Source organism: Euleptes europaea, chromosome 9 (genome assembly GCF_029931775.1).
Source record: "Euleptes europaea isolate rEulEur1 chromosome 9, rEulEur1.hap1, whole genome shotgun sequence".
NCBI lineage: Eukaryota > Metazoa > Chordata > Lepidosauria > Squamata > Sphaerodactylidae > Euleptes > Euleptes europaea.
The window spans coordinates 24,554,641-24,576,038 of NC_079320.1; the positions used below are offsets into that span (position 1 = coordinate 24,554,641).

The following is a 21,398-nucleotide window of genomic DNA, read 5'->3' on the forward strand; positions in this document are numbered from 1 at the left end:
GAAATAATGGTGGGAAATCGGAGCAGATGTTGGCAGCGGTCTGATGCCCTAACATCACTCCCTGTACACCTGGAAGTGAAATCAGCACATCACCATGGAATGCCGGGATGTTCTACCACACTGTGCCGGTGTCCCCTTGTGACACAGTGATGCCACTTCTGCTTAGGGTTGCCACTGCTGGGTTGGGAAATAAATGAAGATTTTGGAGGTGGAGCCTGGGGAAGGACCTCAGCAGGGTATAATGCCATAGAGTCCACCCTCCAAATCAGCCATTTTCTTCAGGGGAACTGTTCTTGGTCATCTGGAGATCAACTGCAATTGTGGGAGATCTCCGGGTGCCACTTTCTTCTGCTGCACAGGGTGTGACATCAGCATGTCGCTGGTGATGTCATTACATCACTGGTGAAACCCCCCCGAGGTAAGTCTACTGACAGTTGCTGGGGGTCCTGGAGTCTTTTGAAGCACCTTCTTCTCCAGTGAGATGGAGGGAAGCCAAGACTGGCTCTTTCCTTTGGGGAAAAGGAAAGGGACACCAGGAAAAACATTTGCAAGGAAACAGGTGGCCTGCTGGGGATCACTGCCGTAGACACAAGCCTACTGAGAATGTTTCCATGCTAGTTCCATGCAGACAGGTGGTGACCATGGCTGGCTAAAACAGTCCTTGTATCTGGGCCATGGAGACTGGGACTGCTGAAGCATCATTCTCAGGTTTCCAAAAGAAAGCTGATGGGATGAGCCATATCACTATCTATGCCCTTGCTTTCTTAACTCTTGCCGATTGTTTAATAATGTGTATGAAAAATTCAGGTCATACTCTCCCTGGCAGCATTCAGAATCCTGATGTCAGCCACAATGAAATACTCTTAATTTGAATGGGAGTTGTTTTTCTTCCGTCAGTGAGACATTTCTGTTTTGGAGCTCCTTTTTTGTAAACACTTTTCAAGCTCAAATGTTGGAGAAACACTTAGGGAAAACAACAACAGCGGCAATGCTTTTTGTGAACGAACAAGCATCTTTATTCCTATTAATTAGAGGTTCAGAGTACTTATAATTTCCCATCTCTGACATCTGCAGTAATCCCTTCCCAGTAACAGGAGGAAACCAGGTTTGACATTTCCAAGGTTGTCTGTTTTTTCAGCACAAAGAAAACACACAAGCACATCAAAAACACCAACCTTCCACTTGAACGAACGGGAAGAGTACAAGCCTGACACTGAAATAATAGGAGTCTAATCCTATTCTGCAGATGTACAGTAATGACCAAGGGGACAAACCAATGTATGGCATAAAAAGATATCTTGCCTTAGCATTGCTGACCTCCAGGTGGGGCCTGGCGATCTCACAGAATGACAGCTGATCTCCAGATTACAGAGATCAGTTACCCTGAAGAAAACAGCTGTGTTGGAGGATGGTCTTTATGGCATTATACTCTGTTGAGGTCCACCCCAAAAATGTCCAGGAATTTCCCAACTTGGAGCTGGCAACCCCACATTGCCTGTACATATTTTATCCAAGGCTATAAGAATGTACTAAAGTTGGAAGTAGCCCAAGAAGCTCAGCTAACTTGGTGCCTCTGAAACATGGGGATTATAACAGCCTACCTGTAAAGCCATTGTAAAGATTTTGTTGGTAATGTGTATGAAGTGTTTTGAATGGAAAGTGCTATATAAATTCTTAGTAGTATTCTTTGAGTGTTGAGAAATTCAGTGTGTGTGTGTGTGGTTCTTACTTGGGTTGGATTCCTTTGGAGAAGGGAGCACTGGAGTCTCATGGCATTTTTTGTAATATTTGCCTTATTTACAATACAATACGTAGTTCTCTACAAGCAAAGATTGGCCTTTTATCCTAACAAGACGGTTACTGTTTTTTTTAAAAGGTGAAAGATGAAAGTTTTAATAAGCAAGAGAAATTGTTTAGAAGCTTAGAAAAAACTGTGAAACTCTGTGTGAAGAATATTTCATTGTCTTCGCAACATCTGGAGGTGAGTGTAATCCTTCAGTCCATCAACAAGTTCCATTTGCTACTCACAGTTCCCCAGCTCAGCATTTGTTCATCCAAATGAGAAGGAAACAGCTCATCTGAAACTTGGTCTGAGCTCCTTGGGTGGGATATTTGAAAGTTCTCCGCTTCCAAGTAAAAGTGCATGACTTGTGCAGCCTGATCCTACACCTGCTTACTTGGAAGTAACTGTTGGAGGGGCTTGCTCCCAAGAAAATGCACACAGAGTTACATGCTGTGCCATTTCTCTCAAAATACAAACATTTAAGATTTTAAGCCAGATGTGTGCAGCGTGGTGGGTAGCATGCAGGGCTAGGTTCTGGGAGACTTTGCAACTTTGCATAGGGTTGCCAACTCCAGGTTGGGAAATTCCTGGTGACTTGGAAGTGGTTTTTTGTGGGAGGAAGCTCAGTAGGGGTGTGATGCTGTAGAGTCTGTCTTCCAAAGCTGCCTTTTTCACCAGGTGTCCCCCCGTGACGCTCTGTAGCCTGGAGATCAGTTGTAATTCTGAAAGAACTCCAGATCCCACCTGAAGGTTGGTAATTAGGGCTGCCAACATGGGCTTGGGAAATTTCTGAAGATTTGGGAGCTGTTCCTGGGAAAGACAAGAGTCTGCAAAGGAGAGGGAGCTCTGCAAGGATATGATGCCGTAGACTTCTCCCTCTAAAGCTGACATTTCCTCCAGAGGAACTGATCTCTGTTGCCTGGAGATCATTTGTAATCCCTGGAGAACTCCAGACCCCACCTTGAAGTTGATAACCTTACGTATTAGTCATGCTGTTTCACTGGGAAGGGACCCGGAATGAAAGAGCAATGTTCAAGAAAGGCTACAGAATCACCTGTCTGTTAAGATGGAACCCAGGAGCACCTCTATGAAGTTTATTGTTGTGTTGGTCTTGTCGGTTTAGGGGTTTTCCTTTTAATAGAATGAACCACAATGTCTTGAGTCAGGTTTTTTTTTGCTAAGGCAAATCCACTTCCTTTTCTACCTAAAGCTGCAGCCAGAAATCATGCACTGGTTGTAACCTCAGTACAACTGCTGGAAAATTGCTTTTTTAAAAGGAAGGAGTCTGAGTAGAAGGTCTGGGCTACGTGCATGCAGCAGAACAAAGTGGTGGAACCTTGGCTGTAGCCCTTGTAGCTGCAAGTGGGATCTGGCAAACAAAATCCTTGCAGGCAAAGCAAAGAAGCTTACTATTGCTTCCTGCTGGACAGTGGGCTACTTTCAGGGAGCTTCACGGGGAGTTTTAAAAATGTGATTCTCCACCTGCAAGCTGATACGAAGCAGTCTGTTCTCCCATTTCCTTTTTCCTGCTTGTGAAGTAGGCTTCTAGCTTGCTTACCGAGGATCTCATTCATTGGGGATGGGCCGTGGCTCAGTGGTAGAGCATCTGCTTGGCATGCAGAAGGTCCCAGGTTCAATCCCCGGCATCTCCAGTTAAAGGGACTAGGCAAGTAGGTGATGTGAAAGACCTCTGCCTGAGACCCTGGAGAGCCGCTGCCTGTCTGAGTAGACAATACTGACTTTGATGGACCAAGGGTCTGATTCAGTATAAGGCAGCTTCATGTGTTCATGTGACAAACATGCCAGTAAGCTGGATAAAATATAGAAGATGTGTAATTGGCAGGTGATAAACAACATGCCTAGCAGCTTGTTTCCTTAAGTGTATGCCTTTCCAGAGTACTCTTGCACAAATTAGCATGTATTTTGCGAGACCTTTAGCACGATTCCCTTTTTGAGTCTATCCATTTCATTGTTTTCAGGAGTCAGTGCATCTAGCTGTTCAGAATGCAACTGACCTTCAAGATATTCTGCATGAGAGAGAGGACTTTGGTTCTCTGAACACATCGATGAATGCTGAAAACCCCTATGACAGATTTGTGAGTTCTTTACATCTACAACTTTGCAAGGACAGAGAGTTTGCAGATGCCGTGTCCTGTTGCATATGAATAAAGTTCCACAGCAAATTGAGCAGGGAGAAAATAATTGGCTTTTTAAAATCACTATTTCCAGGAGTCCAGATTTATTGCACATCAAACACCCACTCTTTCAGGATCCCAAGAAAAGATGGCCACTTGATGTGCCCGTCATAAGTTAGTGTTCCAGTCACACAATTGGTGGTCTGATACCTTAATGTTTCATAGAATCCTAGAGTTGGAAGGGACCACTAGGGTCATCTAGTCCAACCCCTGCACAATGCAGGAAATTCACAACTACTTCCCCCTCCCACACCCCCAGTGACCCCCCTACTACATGCCCAGAAGATGGCCAAGACACACACCCCTCTCATGAACTGCCTAAGGTCATAGAATCAGCATTGCTGACAGATGGCCATCTAACCTCTGCTTAAAAACCTCCAGGGAAGAAGCGCTTACCACCTCCTGAGGAAGCCTGTTCCACTGAGGAACCGCTCTAAGTGTTTGAAATTAGTCAAATTTCTTTCCGAGAGTTTTCATAGGGACAGCCATGTTAGCCTGTTGCAACACAGGAGTCTTGTGGTACCTGAAAAACTAACAGAATTGTATTCCAGCATAAGCATTCATAGATTAGATCCCACGTCCTCAAGGCAGCAGTAGGCTCTGCTTTATGAACACTTACGTTGAAATCAAATTAATCTTTTAGGTGCTGGAAGGCTCCTGTTTATTTCCAGAGTAGTTAACATACATTTCCCCCCCAACTGTGACTGCTATTTAGTGCAGAGACCAGCTAGTTTCTCAGTAGTTTTAATCCATTCAACACAAAATACACAGAAGTCTAGTGGGGAATGTGTTAGATCAGCTCTCCACTCTATGATTTTTGTTAAATAAGCTAGCTGTATCTTTATTTTCTCATGCATATGATTTGTATTCAAGAAGAATTGTTAGTTTTAATGAATCAGCATTTGATGAGGCGTCTTCACCACTTGTTTTCATTTTTTCCCCTGCTGGACACGTGTCAAGACAAGTCAGCTAAACAAGATGGTTTTGAGTCCGCTGTCAGTATTGCAAGCCCTCTTCCCAGGACCTCAAAAGCTAATTCAAAAACGTTATGATAAACTGCTGGACTACAATGGCTACCACCAAAAGGCTGTGGGGGAAGAGATGGATCTGGCCAGAAAGGAGTATGAGGCACTCAATGCTCAGTTGGTCGAGGAGCTTCAGAGGTTCAATGAGGCAGCAAAGAAAATCCTGACAAACTGCCTGTGCAGCTTCATCGTTCTCCTGAGAGATATGATGTCATCAGCCTGGCAGGCCTGTGCCACTGGAGAATCTCCTGAGCATGTAAGTCGACTCTTGGTGCGTCCATACTGAGAAAATTTATTATCCTTAAGTGCCTAATATCTAAGTGATGTGTGTGTGTAATGTGCCATCAAGTCACAGCCGACTTATGGCAACCCCATAGGGTGTTCAAGGCAAGAGACTAACAGAAGTGGTTGCTTTCCTCTGCCTAATGATCCTGGTATTCCTTGGTGGTCTCCTATCCAAATACTAACCTGGGCCAACCCTACTTACCTTCCTTGGTGGTCTCCCGTCCAAATACTAACCAGGGCCAACCCTGCTTACCTTCCAAGATCTGATCAGATCAGGCTAGCCTGTGCTATCCAGGTCAGGCCTCTAAGTGATATAAAAGAGCTTGAAAGAGATAAGCCCTTGTCCATGGTTATACAATCTTTCCTTGCAAACTTTCTGAGAATTGCATCCAGTAAACCCATACAATATATTTAACTTTGATTTAGCTGTCTTGTTGCCATAGCCTGCATCAGGCAGCACATTCCCCAAACTGTATCCTGCCCTACACACCAGAAGTGCTAATCCACCCAAGAGTGTGGGCATAAACTGCAAATTGCTTAGGCCTGAACACTGTAATCAAAATCTCCTGAATTTATATGGAGACCAGGTAGCCCTCTAGGCACCTGCTGCTGCTAGGTAGAACAATGGTAAGCAAAAGGTATGTGTGTGGGGGGGAGGGGGTGACTGGGGTTGCATGATACCCTAGGAATTTCCAGAATCTCTTTGGTTAAAGCAGTAGAGATTTGGAAAATTCCTAGATCATTGCTTGACACTGTGATGTCACTTCTGGGTACAAGATGATAATTTCCAGAGTCTCTAACTCCCTGAAACTCCAGGGGTGTGTGCGGGCCCCCATCTCTGTCTCTTGAGCATACATGCTGTAATGAAAACCAAGAAGGTTCATAACATGATCTTAGGAGGATGGTCTGGTCAGATGACAGGGAAGTCAAGCCAGTCTGACTTTGTTAACTGCATGGATGAGACACCATCTGGGATCCAATGTGAGTAAGTATAAAGTGATGCATATTGGGACAAAAAATCCCAACTTCACATATACACTGATGGGATCTGTGCTGGCAGCAACAGACCAAGAAACGGATCTTGGGGTGGTAGTGGATAGCTCAATGAAGATGTCAGCCCAGTGTGTGGCTGCTGTAAAAAAGACAAATTCCATGCTGGCCATAATTAGACGAGGAATAGAGAATAAAACTGCTGATATCATACTGCCCTTGTACAAATCTGTGGTGAGACCACACTTGGAATACTGTGTACAGTTCTGGTCACCACACCTAAAAAAGGATATTACAGAGCTTGAGAAGGTGCAGAAAAGAGCAACCAAAATGATTAGGGGACTAGAGCAACTGTCCTATGGGGAGCGGTTAAGACGCTTAGGTCTGTTTAGCTTGGAAAGAAGGCGGCTGAGGGGAGACATGATAGAGGTCTATAAAATTATGCATGGTTTGGAGAGAGTGGACAGGGAGAGGTTTTTCTCCCTCTCCCATAATACTAGAACATGGGGTCATCTGCTAAAGCTGGAGGGTGAGAGATTCAAAACCGATAAAAGGAAGTATTTTTTCACACAACGCATAGTTAAATTGTGGAACTCCCTGCCCCAGGATGTGGTGATGGCTGCCAGCTTGGAGGGCTTTAAGAGGGGACTGGACATATTCATGGAGGAGAGGGGTATTCATGGCTGTTAGTTAGAATGGATACTAGTCATGCTGCATACCTATTCTCTCTAGTATCAGAGGAGCATGCCTATTATTTTGGGTGCGGTGGAACACAGGCAGGATGGTGCTGCTGCACTCATCTTGTTAGTGGCTTCCTAGAGGCCCCTGGTTGGCCACTGTGTGAACAGACTGCTGGACTTGATGGGCCTTGGTCTGATCCAGCAGGGCCTTTCTTATGTTCTTATGTTCTTATCCCTATGGAAACTGAGCTGACTTTAGAGAAGGGTAAGGTGATGGATTGTGGTTGAAAGATCCTTGATCAATCCAGTTGCTGATTCTGGATCAGTTCATACCTCCTATTGTCCTTCATTCCACACTAGGGGCCTTTCTGCCCAGGTCTTATATATCTTGTTTTCATTATTAAAATGAATATCTCTTCAGCATTTATGAAAGTCAAGCGTTCAGTTTGAACACTGTGCCTCTTTACCAGAAGATTTGTTCCATGAGGAACTGGTATGCAAACATCACATTAATACTACATTAACACAACAATCCTGTGCATTCATGCTCGTGAATAAATCCCTCTGAACTCAGTTAAAATGCATAGCAGCGGGCTGCCAGAGCTATTATGTTTAGTGTACCTGATGGCTGACCAAGCAAAGGACACCACTGCCAGCTTGTTGGTTCTTTCATGTACTTCTAGCTCTTCCAGTGTGCTCACAGCACTCTCTAGTGGCATTCATTTTATACTGGCTCAATTAGGTTTTGGGCCACCTGGCTGGATGTTTTTCCTCCTCCTTTGACTCAGCACTGTTGCTAGGTAATAAGGAATTTTCAGTGTGTGTATACTAAAATAAATGAATACATGCAACTGAACAATGGATTTCCCCCTCTTCTTCTTTAAGAATGGTGAGGAGCTTAGCTCTTGTTTCGTGCACAGTGTGAGTTGAAAACAGAGGAAAACAACCCAAAAAAATCTCTTTTGGCAAGCAGTCTGGGGGATACTGAAACCCACATTTTCCTCCCTGAACCTCCCTTAAGAATTCTAGCAGCATAAAAGAATCTAGGGGTGCCACCTGCTTTTCTCCAGAAGGCCTTTGCCGTTAAGGGCTGGAGCAGCCTTCTCTAGCACAGAGAAGAATCAACGGGAAAGCTTTTCCTGCTCAGTTTCTACCAATCATGCAGCCCTGTAAGGGAGAAAAGGTGGCACCTTCATTTTACGGTCTGCCCAATTCACTATCGGAAGTAACGCAATAATTTTTTAAAAAAAACCTTCACTGATCTTTTTAAAGTAGTTTCTGTTTAGTATACTTCCTCCAAGAAGCTCAGGTAGGCATAATGGTTTGCCCTCACACATTTTTTATCCTTGGACTATAAGGTCAGTTAGGCTAAGGACAGTGGCTGACCCAAGGTCACCCAGCAAGCTTCATAGCAAAGTTAGGCATTTCAACCTGGGTCTCCAAGAGCTGATTGCTACTACTAGGGTTGCCAGGTCCCTCTTCACCACCGGCGGGAGGTTTTTGGGGTGGAGCCTGAGGAGGGCGGGGTTTGGGGAGGGGAGGGACTTCAATGCCTTAGAGTCCAATGGCCAAAGTGGCCATTTTCTCCAGGTGAACTGATCTCTATCGACTGGAGATTTGCTGTAATAGCAGGAGATCTCCAGCTAGTACCTGGAGGTTGGCAACCCTAGCTATTACACCCCACTGGCTCTCCAGTTTGTGAGTGTGTGTCCTTTCTAATCTGTTGTGTGTTTTCAGCTCTCTTGTCAAGATGTTGCTGAGGCTCAGCTTCAGGTGCTGGAGGAGGTGCACAGTCTGAATTTTGTTAAAGAAAGTAACAGCACAACTTTTCTGGAGAGGAAGCTGAGCTTTGAAAAGAAGAAACCCGCCCCTCCACAGGTTTGCATTATATGTTTGACTGCGAGAAACTGACATAATGAAATGTCTCCCCCCTCCCTTGACTGCAAGAAGCTGACATAAGGAAATGTCTCCCCCCCCCCCCTTAAATGAAGGTTGAAGTTGGTTATGGGCTGATGTGAAATCTGGAAGCAGATGGGCATTCTTAAGTTAACCATCCTATATGTGCTTAAAGGTAAAGGTCCCCTGTGCAAGCACCGGGTCATTTCTGACCCTTGGGGTGATGTCACAACCCGACGTTTACTAGGCAGACTTTGCTTACGGGGTGGTTTGCCAGTGCCTTTCCCAGTCATCTTCCCTTTACTCCCAGCAAGCTGGGTCCTCATTTTACCGACCTCGGAAGGATGGAAGGCTGAGTCAACCTTGAACCGGCTACCTGAAACCAACTTCCGTTGGGATCGAACTCAGGTCGTGAGCAGAGCTTGGACTGCAGTACTGCAGCTTACCACTTTGCGACACAGGGCTTACCTGTGCATAAGTCCCTTTCAAGTTAATATGCATAGGATCAGGCTGCACATCTGATTTCGTCTGGTTAAAACTAGGTTGTTCCCTTTGTATTCTATCTATCTATATATATAGAACTATAGGTTGAAAAATGAAAAGGCAAAACCCAGCATGTTTCTTGATCCCAACTGTTTGTATGGAGTGGATATATGTGTGCATGTGATGACTTCTGGCTGGAGTCTAGCTTTTAAAGTGAAAAATTTCCATGTAGGTGTGTGCTTAGATGCAACAAGAAACCAAAATTGTCATTGCAGGAATAAGCCTTGGAAGTCCTCGTGTTCATTTGCTCACCCTCCTCCCTCCCTGATTTTTTTTTTTTTTTTTGCTGAACACTTCTAGTAATGCCCACTAAACATTTGTGTTGTTCTTATGAATCTTCACCCATGTTAAAAAAATTATTAGCATGCCTTTCATGGCGATAGCATGTGATTAAAAACCCATGCTCAGATTTAGATGTGTTTGGAGCACAAGGTAGCATTCAGGAGCTAGAGCACCACAGAAGCCTTGCCTGTCCCATATCTGTAACTTGTCATTCTCTGTATAATATAACCTAATCCAAGGATTACAGGTTTTTCAGCTCTGGCCGTGTGATGGGGTGGGAGTCTAGTTGCATATTCTGTCATTCTTCGAGATGACTCCAATATACTTTCGCTTAATTGACATTGGGATGATAACTGCTTTAAGACTGGGGAAGCAGACAAGTTTCCAGTGCATGACTATTCATAGGAGATTAAATTTTCCAGCTGTCAAAGAAAAATGGGCATATGCAAGTATATCAGCCCGCCTGCTGCGCACACGGCTCTCTGTACTTAAGTGCCTATTTGGAATATTTGCCATGCCCGTGTGCGCAATGGCAGAGTGGCACTGCGGCGCTATCAGATAGCTCGCTCTGATAATACGTATGGCAACAGACTTGCAGAAAGAGGTACTCTTTTCTATGCAAAAAACATTTAAATGAGCAGTTCTTGTTGGAACCGGGAACTCCAGGGAGGCCTCTTCAGTGAAAAGAAAACCCATTGTGGGAGCAGTCAGTCACCAGGGGTATATCAGTAGAAATGAGTAAGGAATGTGGAATGATACCTAAGTGAGCATGTATGATCCAATAGTCACAAGTCCTGTACATAGAGCTAGGACTCACACAGAAGGAACAGGAATGAGCTCCTGCCCAAAGGGACAGAGCCATTATATGCATGGCTTGAATGTGCAACGATGTTGACCCTGCCCCCATTACACACATTTGTCCAGACAAAGGCATGGTGCCTGTGTGTGTTAAGTGCAGTCAAGTCGCTTCCGATTCATGGCGACCCTGTGAATCAATGTCCTCAAATATGTCCTATCTTTAATAGCCTCTCTCATGTCTTGAAAACTGAGGGCCATGGCTTCCTTTATAGAGTCAATCCATTTCATGTTGGGTCTTCCTTTTTTCCTGCTGCCTTCAACTTTTCCTAGCATTATTGTCTTTTCCAGTGACTCTTGTCTTCTCATAATGTTACCAAAGTATGTTAGCCTCAGTTTAGTCATTTTAGCTTCTAGGGACAATTCAGGCTTGATTTGATCTAGAACACACTGGTTTGTTTTTCTGGCAGTCCGCAGTATCTGTAACACTCTCTTCCAACACCACATTTCAAATAATTGTGTCTTACCCACCCCCATACGCTTGCAGCCTAGAGTGGTGCAGTCCATCTCACTACTAAATTTCTCCCTTATACCGGGCCTTAGATTTTGGCAGAGGGCCAAAATTCAAATTCCTCTCCATCCCTAAATAATATTGACTTGCCTTATGGAGGAATCTGGATGTGATATGGATTGTGAATACAGCATGCCTGTAGAAGATCTGGTTCTAACAAAAAAAATATTATTTTTTTTTGCTTTACTGTTTCTTTTTCAGAATGAATCTCCACGTCAGACTGAAAGCCACAGGTCAGTCATCTTGTCTACATACAACTTGGATTTGTTATACCAAGCTAAGCGTAAGTGCAATGCCACCCAGGAGTATGACATTGATCTATATGAAGGAGAAGTGGTGGCTGTTGTGGAGCAAAAGGATCCTTTTGGAAGCGCAAGCAGGTGGCTTGTTGACTCTGGAAGTAAGTCTGTTGTGCAGTTTGCTGCAGGGATGTAGATCTACAATGAGTGTTGGGGAGGGGCTGTGGCTCAGTGGTAGAGCATCTGCTTGCCATGCAGAAGGTCCCAGGTTCAATCCCAGCATCTCCAGTTAAAGGGACTTGGCAGGTAGGTGATGTGAAAGACCCCTGCCTGAGACCCTGGAGAGCTGCTGCCGGTCTGAGTAGACAATACTGACTTTGATGGACCAAGGGTCTGATTCAGTATAAGGCAGCTTCATGTATGTTTCTGAACTAAAAAAAAATAGATCTCATCTGCAGGTAAAGACTGTATTTACTTCTTCTGTTGCAGATGCACATATAATCGCTCACGACATCCAAACAAATTAGTATCTTATTGGCATAAAAGTTCCAAACAATTCCAAACTATCCCAGCTATAAATGTCTATGTACCAAGGGATAACCTATTGCAGGCACTGGCCTGGATGGCCCAGGCTACCCCAATCTTTTCAGATCTTGGAAGCTAAGAAGGGTGGGCCCTGGTTACTACTTGGATGGGAGACCACCAAGGAATTAAAGAGCAGCTACGCAGATCCAGGCAATGGCAAACCACCTCTGCTCATCTCTTGCCTTGAAAACCCTATGGGGTTACCATAAGTTGGATGTGACTTGACAGGACTTTCCACACCAACAGTGTGCATGAAATCATTGGAAAGAAGTTTGTATGCAATGTTATACCCCTGATCAGAAATCTGGAACAGCCAAGGAGTCTCCTTATCATTTTACAAGATGTGGCTGCTGATGGTGGAATAACACATGGTATACACATGCTGTTGTGTTTTTATTTTCTATTAGGGTTCCCCCCCCCTACATATTGCAGCTGTTGTGGTTGCAGTTTAAAGCAACAGATGAATGCAGGGAGAGAGTAGCTATCTGACTCTTTCCCCTCACATCTTTCCCCCACCTTTTACTTTCATTTCGAATAAATTACAAGTATCTGTAAATACCAGAGCTTGCATGGGTGACAGTTTCTACCGTTTGCTGCTGTTGAACTGAAAAGGTTCTAGTGTGACCAACCATGCAGAGTTACTCCCATCTATGCCCACTGGAGTCACTATGCATGAGACTGCACTGGAAGTTTCTTAGGTAACAAAATAATTTGATAATTGATATAATTTGCATTGTTTATTCTTTTTATGCTGAATTTCTGGGTGGCAGAAGTTACGCTTGTAATTTGCAGTACATGAAGGCTCTTGTTTTTTATGAAGTGACTGAAAAATAATTCTCTAATCATTCTAATCCCCCCTTTCTCCCTTCCTTACCTAGTTACAAAAGGATACATTTATTCCTCCTTCTTGAAGCCCTATAATCCAGCAAAGGTGCAAAAGGATGCAGGGGAAGCCAGATTTTGTGACGGTGACTTTGATAACATCAGCCTTTTTGTCTCTTCCCGGCAAATGGAGAATGGCTGCACCAAAACTGCAGGGCACAAGAGAAGTGACAGTGGCTCTTCCTATAATAGCCTGTGTGAAAAATCTGCAGTTAATGGGACAGAGACCGATAGCATTTATGAAGTGGATGACCAACATGTAAGAATGCTTATCTTTCTTGTCTGAGGTAAAATTAACTCACATTGGAGTACAGGATGACAGGGCCCAAATTTAGGAGACTGATTAAAATTATATAGGAAAGAAAAGTGGTGCTTCTGTATTGACCAGGCTCTATGTAAGAACCAGCACAATGTTGAATCCAGCACAAAGACTGTGTGAGGACCACACAAGGATCTCTGATCATGCTGGCTTTTCCCTATCTTCAACAAACATTCCGATCCTGGGAAACTTTATTCCTAGGGTCACAAGACCCATGTGGAGTAATAGTCCCATGGGTTGGGAGTGTGCAGTGGAGAGAGGAAAGGGGGCAAAATCACTCCCTTCCTCCTGTTCTGTCAGCAGTACTCCACTCATTCCCCTTGATGGGTCACTTCCTTCTCCTTATAAATTTCTTCCACCACCTGACTCTCATGGGCTTTATGACTTGAGAAGATTTTCCTCAACTCTGCCCACATTATTTTAAGGATGACAGGCTCACTAAATAATTCTATCATTCTGCTAAAATATGGACTAGTGTCTTGACTTAACTGAGATAGAAACAAACCTAGCAAGCCATGATAGATGGTGGGGGGGGGGGGAATCACATGCATGTTTTGAGATTCTCAAACCTGACAATGAGTGAGTTTGGCTTCTGATCTAAATAAAATTTTAATAGAAATGCTGTAATAGGAATGTTGTACTAGAAGGTCAAATTTGCATTGATCCACTCTTGGATCAATCCTTAACAGAGTTATACTTATCAGTCAATGGGGTTAGAAGGGTGTTACTCTGCTTGGAGTGTTACTCTGCTTGGCTGCCAGCTTGGAGGGCTTTAAGAGGGGAGAAGGACATGTTCATGGAGGAAAGGGGTATTCATGGTTATTAGTTGGAATGGATGCTGGTCATGCTGCATACCTGTTCTCTCTAGTATCAGAGGAGCATACCTATTATTTTGGGTGCGGTGGAACACAGGCAGGATGGTGCTGCTGCAGTCATCTTGTTTGTGGGCTTCCTAGAAGCACCTGGTTGACCACTGTGTGAGCAGACTGCTGGACTTGATGGGCCTTGGTCTGATCCAGCAGGGCCTTTCTTATATAGTATATTCCTAAGCATAAGAACATATCTCCAAAGCATTCCTAAATCCTTCCTCCCTGATCTCTATCTTGGTACTCTACCTAACTCTCCCACCTGGTTCTCTAAATTCTTGCTGTCCAGGAAATGAATTTACTGCTACAATATGAGATGCTCTGTAGAATATAGAAGCGATATGGGCTGCATTCAGATGTAATACATTTTTTTAAAGCTCTCCAAAATTAACTCATTGTGTGCTAAATGATTTTTAAGGATTCTAGTACAGAAGGGGTTAGTTCTGAAGGGGTTTTTAAAAATGTTGCACAGCTGTACTGTTCTGCACCTGTTGAAAGACACTCGAACTAAATATTTTGCCCCTCCACTGCATTCTAGAGGGCTCATGTAATTCAGTTACTTGAAAAAAAAAAATTTTTAATCCTTTAATTTAAGAGAGGAGTTACAGGCCACCAATTTCCCTTGTGCTTTATAAATGTTCATTAAGAGTTTAGTTATATGCATATCAAAATTAATGACATGGAGCATCCATTGGAAGGCATTGGTACAGATGTGATATAGTTGCAAAACAAAAAATGTAAAAGAGCATGGGAAAGTACAGCTGCAGGGAGATGGAAATTTAGGTGTGTACAAATGTTAATGCTGTGCAGTGTCTGTATTGCTCAAATAGCAGAGGAGTCAATGCGGTAGCTTTAAGTTATAATTTCCACATTTTTCAAAGTATAAATGCAATTGTAAGCATTTTATCGATTTCTTAAATTAATTAGGTGCACCCTCTTCCCCAGACATTTGGTAGCTTGGGCTCATTCAAAAGCTTACGTCTGCAACTTCTGGATAAGAAATTTCAGGATTTGAGGTTAACAGTAACATCTAATTGCAACATATTAACATATAATAGTGTCAGCCTGCATCCTTTCTCCACTCTGTTAATCTGATCTAGTAAATTGCTGAAGATATGAAAGAGTCTATCAAGAGGCTAAGTTCATTGTACTCTGATCAGTTTCTCTGTATTTCCGTTTTTGAGAGTAGAGATGTCTCATTTAGTGTACAGTGAAGCGACTATGGTAGAAAAATACGTTTCCTACTCTTCTCATTCTGCTCCTCCCACAGACTTTCTATGCAGTTCATGCATTTCAAGCCAGGAGTCACCAAGAACTCACTCTTCAGGAGTATCAGCGGGTTCGGATCCTTCGGTTTTCTGATCTGAGTGGCAATAAGGAATGGTGGTTAGCTGAAGCAAGAGGACAAAGGGGATATGTGCCAGCTAATTATCTTGGGAAGATGACATATGCATAATGAAGAACACTGATTGGACTTGAAAACAGCACATTGGCACTAAAGACTTTATTGTTGTTGTTAGCTTCAACCATGTGTGCTTTTCTGCCTGCAAAGGGACACCAGTCCATTCCAAAATCAAAAGCTGAAGACTTTATCAAATATATATTCCTTTCCTGAAACAGTTGCAATAGAAGAATCTCCACTCATATCCTTGTCACGTTTGTTACAGCCAGACCTGAAATTCCAGAATAGTAGAGCCATTCAGCTATGACATTCACTTGGTGTCCTTGGCTTAGCTATGGTTGCCAGCCTCCAGGTGGTGCCTGGAGATCTCCCAGAATTACAACTGATCTCTAGACTACAGAGATCCATTCCCCTGAAGAACATGGCTGCTGTGGAGGGTGGTCTCCATGATTTTATGCATTGCTAAGGTTCCAGCATCCCCAGGCTCATCTCCAGGAACTTCCCAACCCAGAGTTGGCCACCCTAGCCTAATGTACCTCCAATAGTTGAGGCAGCATGGTGTAATGGCTAGAGTGTTGCATTAAGAGGGGCAAGGCCATGGTTCAAATCTCCACTCAGCAATTAAGTTAGTTGCATCACATTGGTCTAGAATTCCTTTTTAGCTAACCTACTTCACAGGATTCTTGTGAGGGTAAAATGAGGGGAATTCTGCATGCCTCCTGAGTTCCTGCAAAGAAGGCTGGGGTAAAAATAGGATGGACAGCTAGATATCAAATTGTTATGAAGCTAACATGCTATCCAATTAGGGCAGAGTAGAAAAATTCCATATTCTGAAGGATAACAAAAAATATACACACCAAATTTTCCCAGTTTTATACATCATTGGACCTGGGCTTGTGGTCTTCAAGAAGCATCAAAACTTAAGAAAAACCAGCGTGAAAGACATATTTTTTGTCTTTTGAGATGGATGGACTCTCTGATACCCTCCACAGGAAATGTGCAAGATCCTGTTGCATTTTTAATTCTAATTCTAATATATATGAATATTTCAAAATTTTACCAGCTGGGGAGGGTGAGAGAACGAGTCCATCCCTCTTGTATCTCCAACGTTAAATTTGAATTGAAGTGTGTCAGAATGATTTTCCATCTGGAAATAAAAGCTTTCCCATTTAGTTATTTTTGAAGGTGAGATGACTAGAAGTCCTTCCCCATCTTATGTGCATTGCAACAGGGTAATCCTTGGCAGTGCTGCTGCTGTAAAAATGGGTTGGGATTTGACCCTCATCTTGACTGTACAACTGCTTTCACACATTGGTGCTTTGACTATTTCTGTGAATTCCAGGAACAGAACACTGGAACATAAGGATCAAGGGAGTAGGTGGGGTTTATAATTCTCAACCAAAAACAGCATTTCCAAATCTGTGTATCCATGTTCTGTGGACCTAACACTGTTTGCTTTTTCAAAAGTGCTGCCCATGTGTGCAACCTGAAGCATGGAATTAAAGATCAAGCAGAAAGGTGAAATTGAGAAGTTTTGACAATTTCTTAATCTGTTTTACATTTTGAATAACACAAACTTGAGTCTGATTTTACAATTTGAGTCTGATTTTACAATTTGTTAAGAACTAGCAACAAAGAAAGCAATGATAGGTACCACTACCAAGAGAGTGCAAATAAGCAAGAATCAGTCTTGCAACACAAAGATCATCATAAAAGTACCAAATTTCAGCAAATTGTTCCTATTACTTCATTGGGAGTATTTGTTTAGTGTGAATGGAGCCACATTTGATTACATCATGTGATGAAAAGGCCTATGGTGGACACAAAGTATTTGAATGTGAACCTTACTGGTATCTCATACCCCTGGCATTTGCAGTTTATGCAAATGAAATGTTCATGGCATTGATCCTGCTATGCAGACAAAGTGTGGGGAACTGAAACATAACCTTGATACAGCCTACCTTTGGCTAGCTGCTGTGATGATCCCAAGGCCTACAAGCTGACTGGCGTAAATTGACTACCCTTATTATGTATGCTATCTTTTGTTTATGTGAACAATTCATAATGAAGGAAAAATCAATTGTTGGAAGGCTTCTTTTTGTCATGCTTTACATTTCAGAGTGTGTTCAAGCAGACCTGTCCTCCCAGTAGTAGCCAAAGGCTGCAAATAGCTGAATTGTGTGCAAGGGGCTAAGACTCCCACAATAATGAAGCGGTTGTTGTAGGGCGCAAATTTCAGGACACTAATGATTTTCAGGATCTCAATTCTGAAGTGTATTCCACCTTTACAGTCTGATTTTTCAGGGCAATTAATGGATTAGTTCAAGCTGGAAACTGAACACGAATCATAGGCTGTTTAAAGGTACTTGACCTCTGGATGGCTTAAGAAACTTTCAGGTATGATGCTAAACCTCTCTAAAGGAAACAGGTTTCCATGTTATTATATTCCAAGTGGACTTGAGGTCTAAAAAAGGTGAATAACTTTTAATAAGTGATTATCAGAGGAGTCCCCAACATATTTATTGCATTCACAGTATTCACTCTTACAATGAGCTTATGTGAGGCCTCTAAGAAACTACAGCTGATTGACTGTATGTATTCGTTTATATAGAAAAACAGATGGAATTCAGTAAAACTTAACATCAAAGATTGTGAGCTAAATTAGGAGGGCTGTTGGGTCCAAACTCTGTGAAGGTTGCTTTAAAAGTTACACAGAAGGAAAATTTCATTATATGCAGCTTTCCCCTCCCTCATCTCAGAGCATTGTAGAAAAAGCTGAACCAAGCAAAATTATCCTGTGGAATAAGAGAAGCCTTTCCAGAGCTGACATTTGGCAACCCTAACCAGTAGTAGACATCATGATAAAATGAGATCACAGCAAGGTGATATGGTCAGTTTGCATAGCTGAGGGTTGTGGTGGAGAGGGTATTGGATCTGAAGGCTTGAGATTAATCAAATCAATTGAAACCATTGAACCTAATATAGGAGCAACACAGAGTAACTATGCAACAGCATGACTCACCAGCATATATTGAGTTCTGTATAATAATGTCAAACTGAGATGATTACTACCGAGATTCACTTTGGCCTTTGGTAAACCAGCATTTGTATAATGTTCTTACGTGCAAACATGAGATGTACTTATTCCTTCCATAGTAAAAAAGGGCAAGAGTCCAGTAGCACCTTAAAGACTAACAAAAATATTTTCTGGTAGGATATGAGCTTTTGTGAGCCACAGCTCACTTCTTCAGATATCTGCCCTTTTCTACTACTGCAGACAGACTAACACGGCTACCCACTGTGAATTATTCCTTCCATGGATATCTGCATTATCTTTTCTTCACATGGTTCCATTTCAGTCCTAAAGAATGACTTTGCATCCATCAAGGCACAAACAGCTTAGTTCCCTCCACTCCAAACACTTGCTACAAAGACAAATAACTAGAGATTTATCACTGTGAATTTCAACTACAGCAATATTTGGGAACTAAGATGTTTGCTTTTAAATTACTGTAATAAATATATATATTTTTACAAATAAGTGTGTCTGACTTGTCATGTAATTATCTTAGTGCTAGTTCTTACCTTTGCCCTGATCTGGATGTCCCAGGTTAGGCTGATCTCATCACATCTCAGAAGCTAAGCAGGGTCGACTCTGGTTAGTACTTGGATGGGACACCATCAAGGAAATCCAGCTTTGCTACACAGAGACTGGCAATGGCAAACCAACTCTGAATGTCTCTTGCCTAAAAAACCTGATTAGGTTGCCATAAGTTGGTTCCAATTCAATTCAAGACCTTTATTGGCATACAATACAGTAAGTGATCCATACAAATGATGAATAACTATAGCATAAGTTGGTTGTGACTTGACAGCACTTTCCACTACCACCAGTTCTTACCTATAAACCCCTTCACAACCAGGTATCGCCATTCTTGAAGGACCACCTCCCTCTATTTGAGCCTATGCTACAACATTCCCAGTAGTGACTTTTTTCTGTCCCCCTGCTCCAGACATGATAACCATGCTGTATGGAAGGCTAGGCTGTTACAGTGGTAGCCTCCATCCTATGGAACAGATTTCTGGAGATTGCCAGAAAACACCTGTATGGCCTTTAAAAAGAACTGCTTAAGGAGAGGGTTTTAGGGTCATCTAGTCCAACCCCCTGAATAATGCAGGAAAGTCACAACTACCTCTTCCCACCCCAGTGACCCCTACTCCATGCCCATAAGATGGCCAGGATGCCCTCCCTCTCATCATCTGCTTAAGGTCATAGAATCAGCATGCTGACAGATGGCCAACAAACCTCTTCTTAAAAACCTCCAGGGAAGGAGAACTTACCACCTCCCGAGGAAGCCGGTTCCACTGAGGAACCTCTGTTATAAGCTCTGTTATAAAATTCTTCCTAATGTCTAGATGGAAACTCTTTTGATTTTATTTCAACCCGTTGGTTCTGGTCCGACCTTCTGGGGCAACAGAAAACTCGGCACCCTCCTCTATGATAGCCCTTCAAGTACTTGAAGATGGTTATCATATCTGAAAAATCACTGGTTGCTAATTGGGATTCTTGGGAATATGCAATATCAGTTCTTAAAAATTTTAAGAAACATTCTGAAATATCTGAGAATATTCAAGGGCATTTTAAGGCCCCCATGTTTGTTTTTCTTCAAGTTTACAAATTTTCCAGGCAAATTGGCAGTAGGAAGAACAAGGGAATGAGGAAGCACTCCCAGGATATGGGATCGGGGAGAGAGCACTTCTGTGCAGAAAAATAATATAGCGCCAAACATGTTGTTCTTGCTACTCATAAAGAAAAAAAGACCCACAATCATTGGACAAGAGAAGCTAGAAAAGTAGATTTAAAACCAGTACAAGCAGATCCCACAAAAGCAGCTGAAAATGAAGCTCGTGCATCCTGTATTGCTGGTGTGTTTCTTTATTGACAAGGGTCAGAGAACCGTCAATAATGAAGGGCTGCTGGTTCTATTGGGCTTGCCACATCAGTCCTCAGTTCAGCTGAGATACTGTGGTTTGACATTGGCTATATTGGGCTTGCAAGTGTCCCTTCAGTTGGTTCTGCTGTGATTCTCTGGTTTGGCATTGGTTGTGATGGGCCTGAGACATTGGTCCATGGCTCTTGTGGGATTCTCTGGTTTAATGCTGGTTCTGTTTGCAGTTGGAGGCTTTTGGACAGTACCTGCTCTTCCATGTTTAGTTACTGGCTTGAATTCCCACCCCCCATAGGAAACAATGGCAACAAGTCCGATAGGTGGAGGCACCATCTTCAGGGGCCCATAAAATTATAGGGAAGAATGGAATCTGAATAATTCTGGAATCCTGAAAAAAAAGAATCCTAAAATATTGGAGACACAAACACGAATAGAGTTTACTGCTTTGACTACTGTAGTTACTTAATAGGAATACTGTAGTTTGGCTCTGATAGGGGCGGGGGAGAGGTGTTAAGAAAAGCCAGTCTCTTGCCTTTTTAAATTTGAAACAGCAGAGGCATAAAAATGAAAGTAGTTATTTTCCTCTCTAGTATACATTGTTTATTGTAGATTGATTACTATTTAATTAAAAAACTGCTACCTTTTCAGAAGGGGGTTGCTTTAAATTCATATGCTTTTATGTATAGCCTCTTCTTTGGGGGGGTATCACACATTCAGGGTGGTCTTCCTTTCAAGTCAATACGATATATCATTACTGTAACTATTGTTTTAATCTTTCTTGTAAACTACTCTTATTCCCTCTTTTGAGTGAAAGGCAGGTCTGTAAGTGCCAGCACTCTCTTCACCTGAACACTACTTAAAAGTATGTTTTGCAAATAGACACAATCAATTTCTATAATAGTTTTATAAAGAAAAAAAGTTTTAACTGAACTTGCTGTTATTTTCTTAAATACAGTATCAAGTGTGCAGCTTGACGCCATTGCTTTTTAGGTGCACAGAAGCCTTAACAAGTGCTAGGTATGTAGAATCACTAGAAGATAAAGCAGCACAAAACCCACTGTTTTTAACTGTTTTCCCTCTTGCTGCCCCCACATAAAAACATGAATGCGCA

The 21,398-nt window shown here is 42.6% G+C and overlaps 1 protein-coding gene across 1 annotated transcript in view; it reads left to right on the plus strand.

Annotated features, from left to right (window-relative positions):
• Positions 1-15,392, plus strand: part of ARHGEF38 (Rho guanine nucleotide exchange factor 38) — a 57,130-nt gene extending 41,738 nt beyond the window's left edge. Inside the window, exons 8-14 of the mRNA XM_056855860.1 lie at positions 1,877-1,981; positions 3,763-3,879; positions 4,939-5,259; positions 8,696-8,836; positions 11,247-11,445; positions 12,748-13,010; positions 15,207-15,392. Coding sequence (XP_056711838.1) covers positions 1,877-1,981; positions 3,763-3,879; positions 4,939-5,259; positions 8,696-8,836; positions 11,247-11,445; positions 12,748-13,010; positions 15,207-15,392 — 1,332 coding nt within the window. The remainder of the gene's footprint in view (positions 1-1,876; positions 1,982-3,762; positions 3,880-4,938; positions 5,260-8,695; positions 8,837-11,246; positions 11,446-12,747; positions 13,011-15,206) is intronic.
• The last annotated feature ends 6,006 nt before the right edge of the window (positions 15,393-21,398 follow it).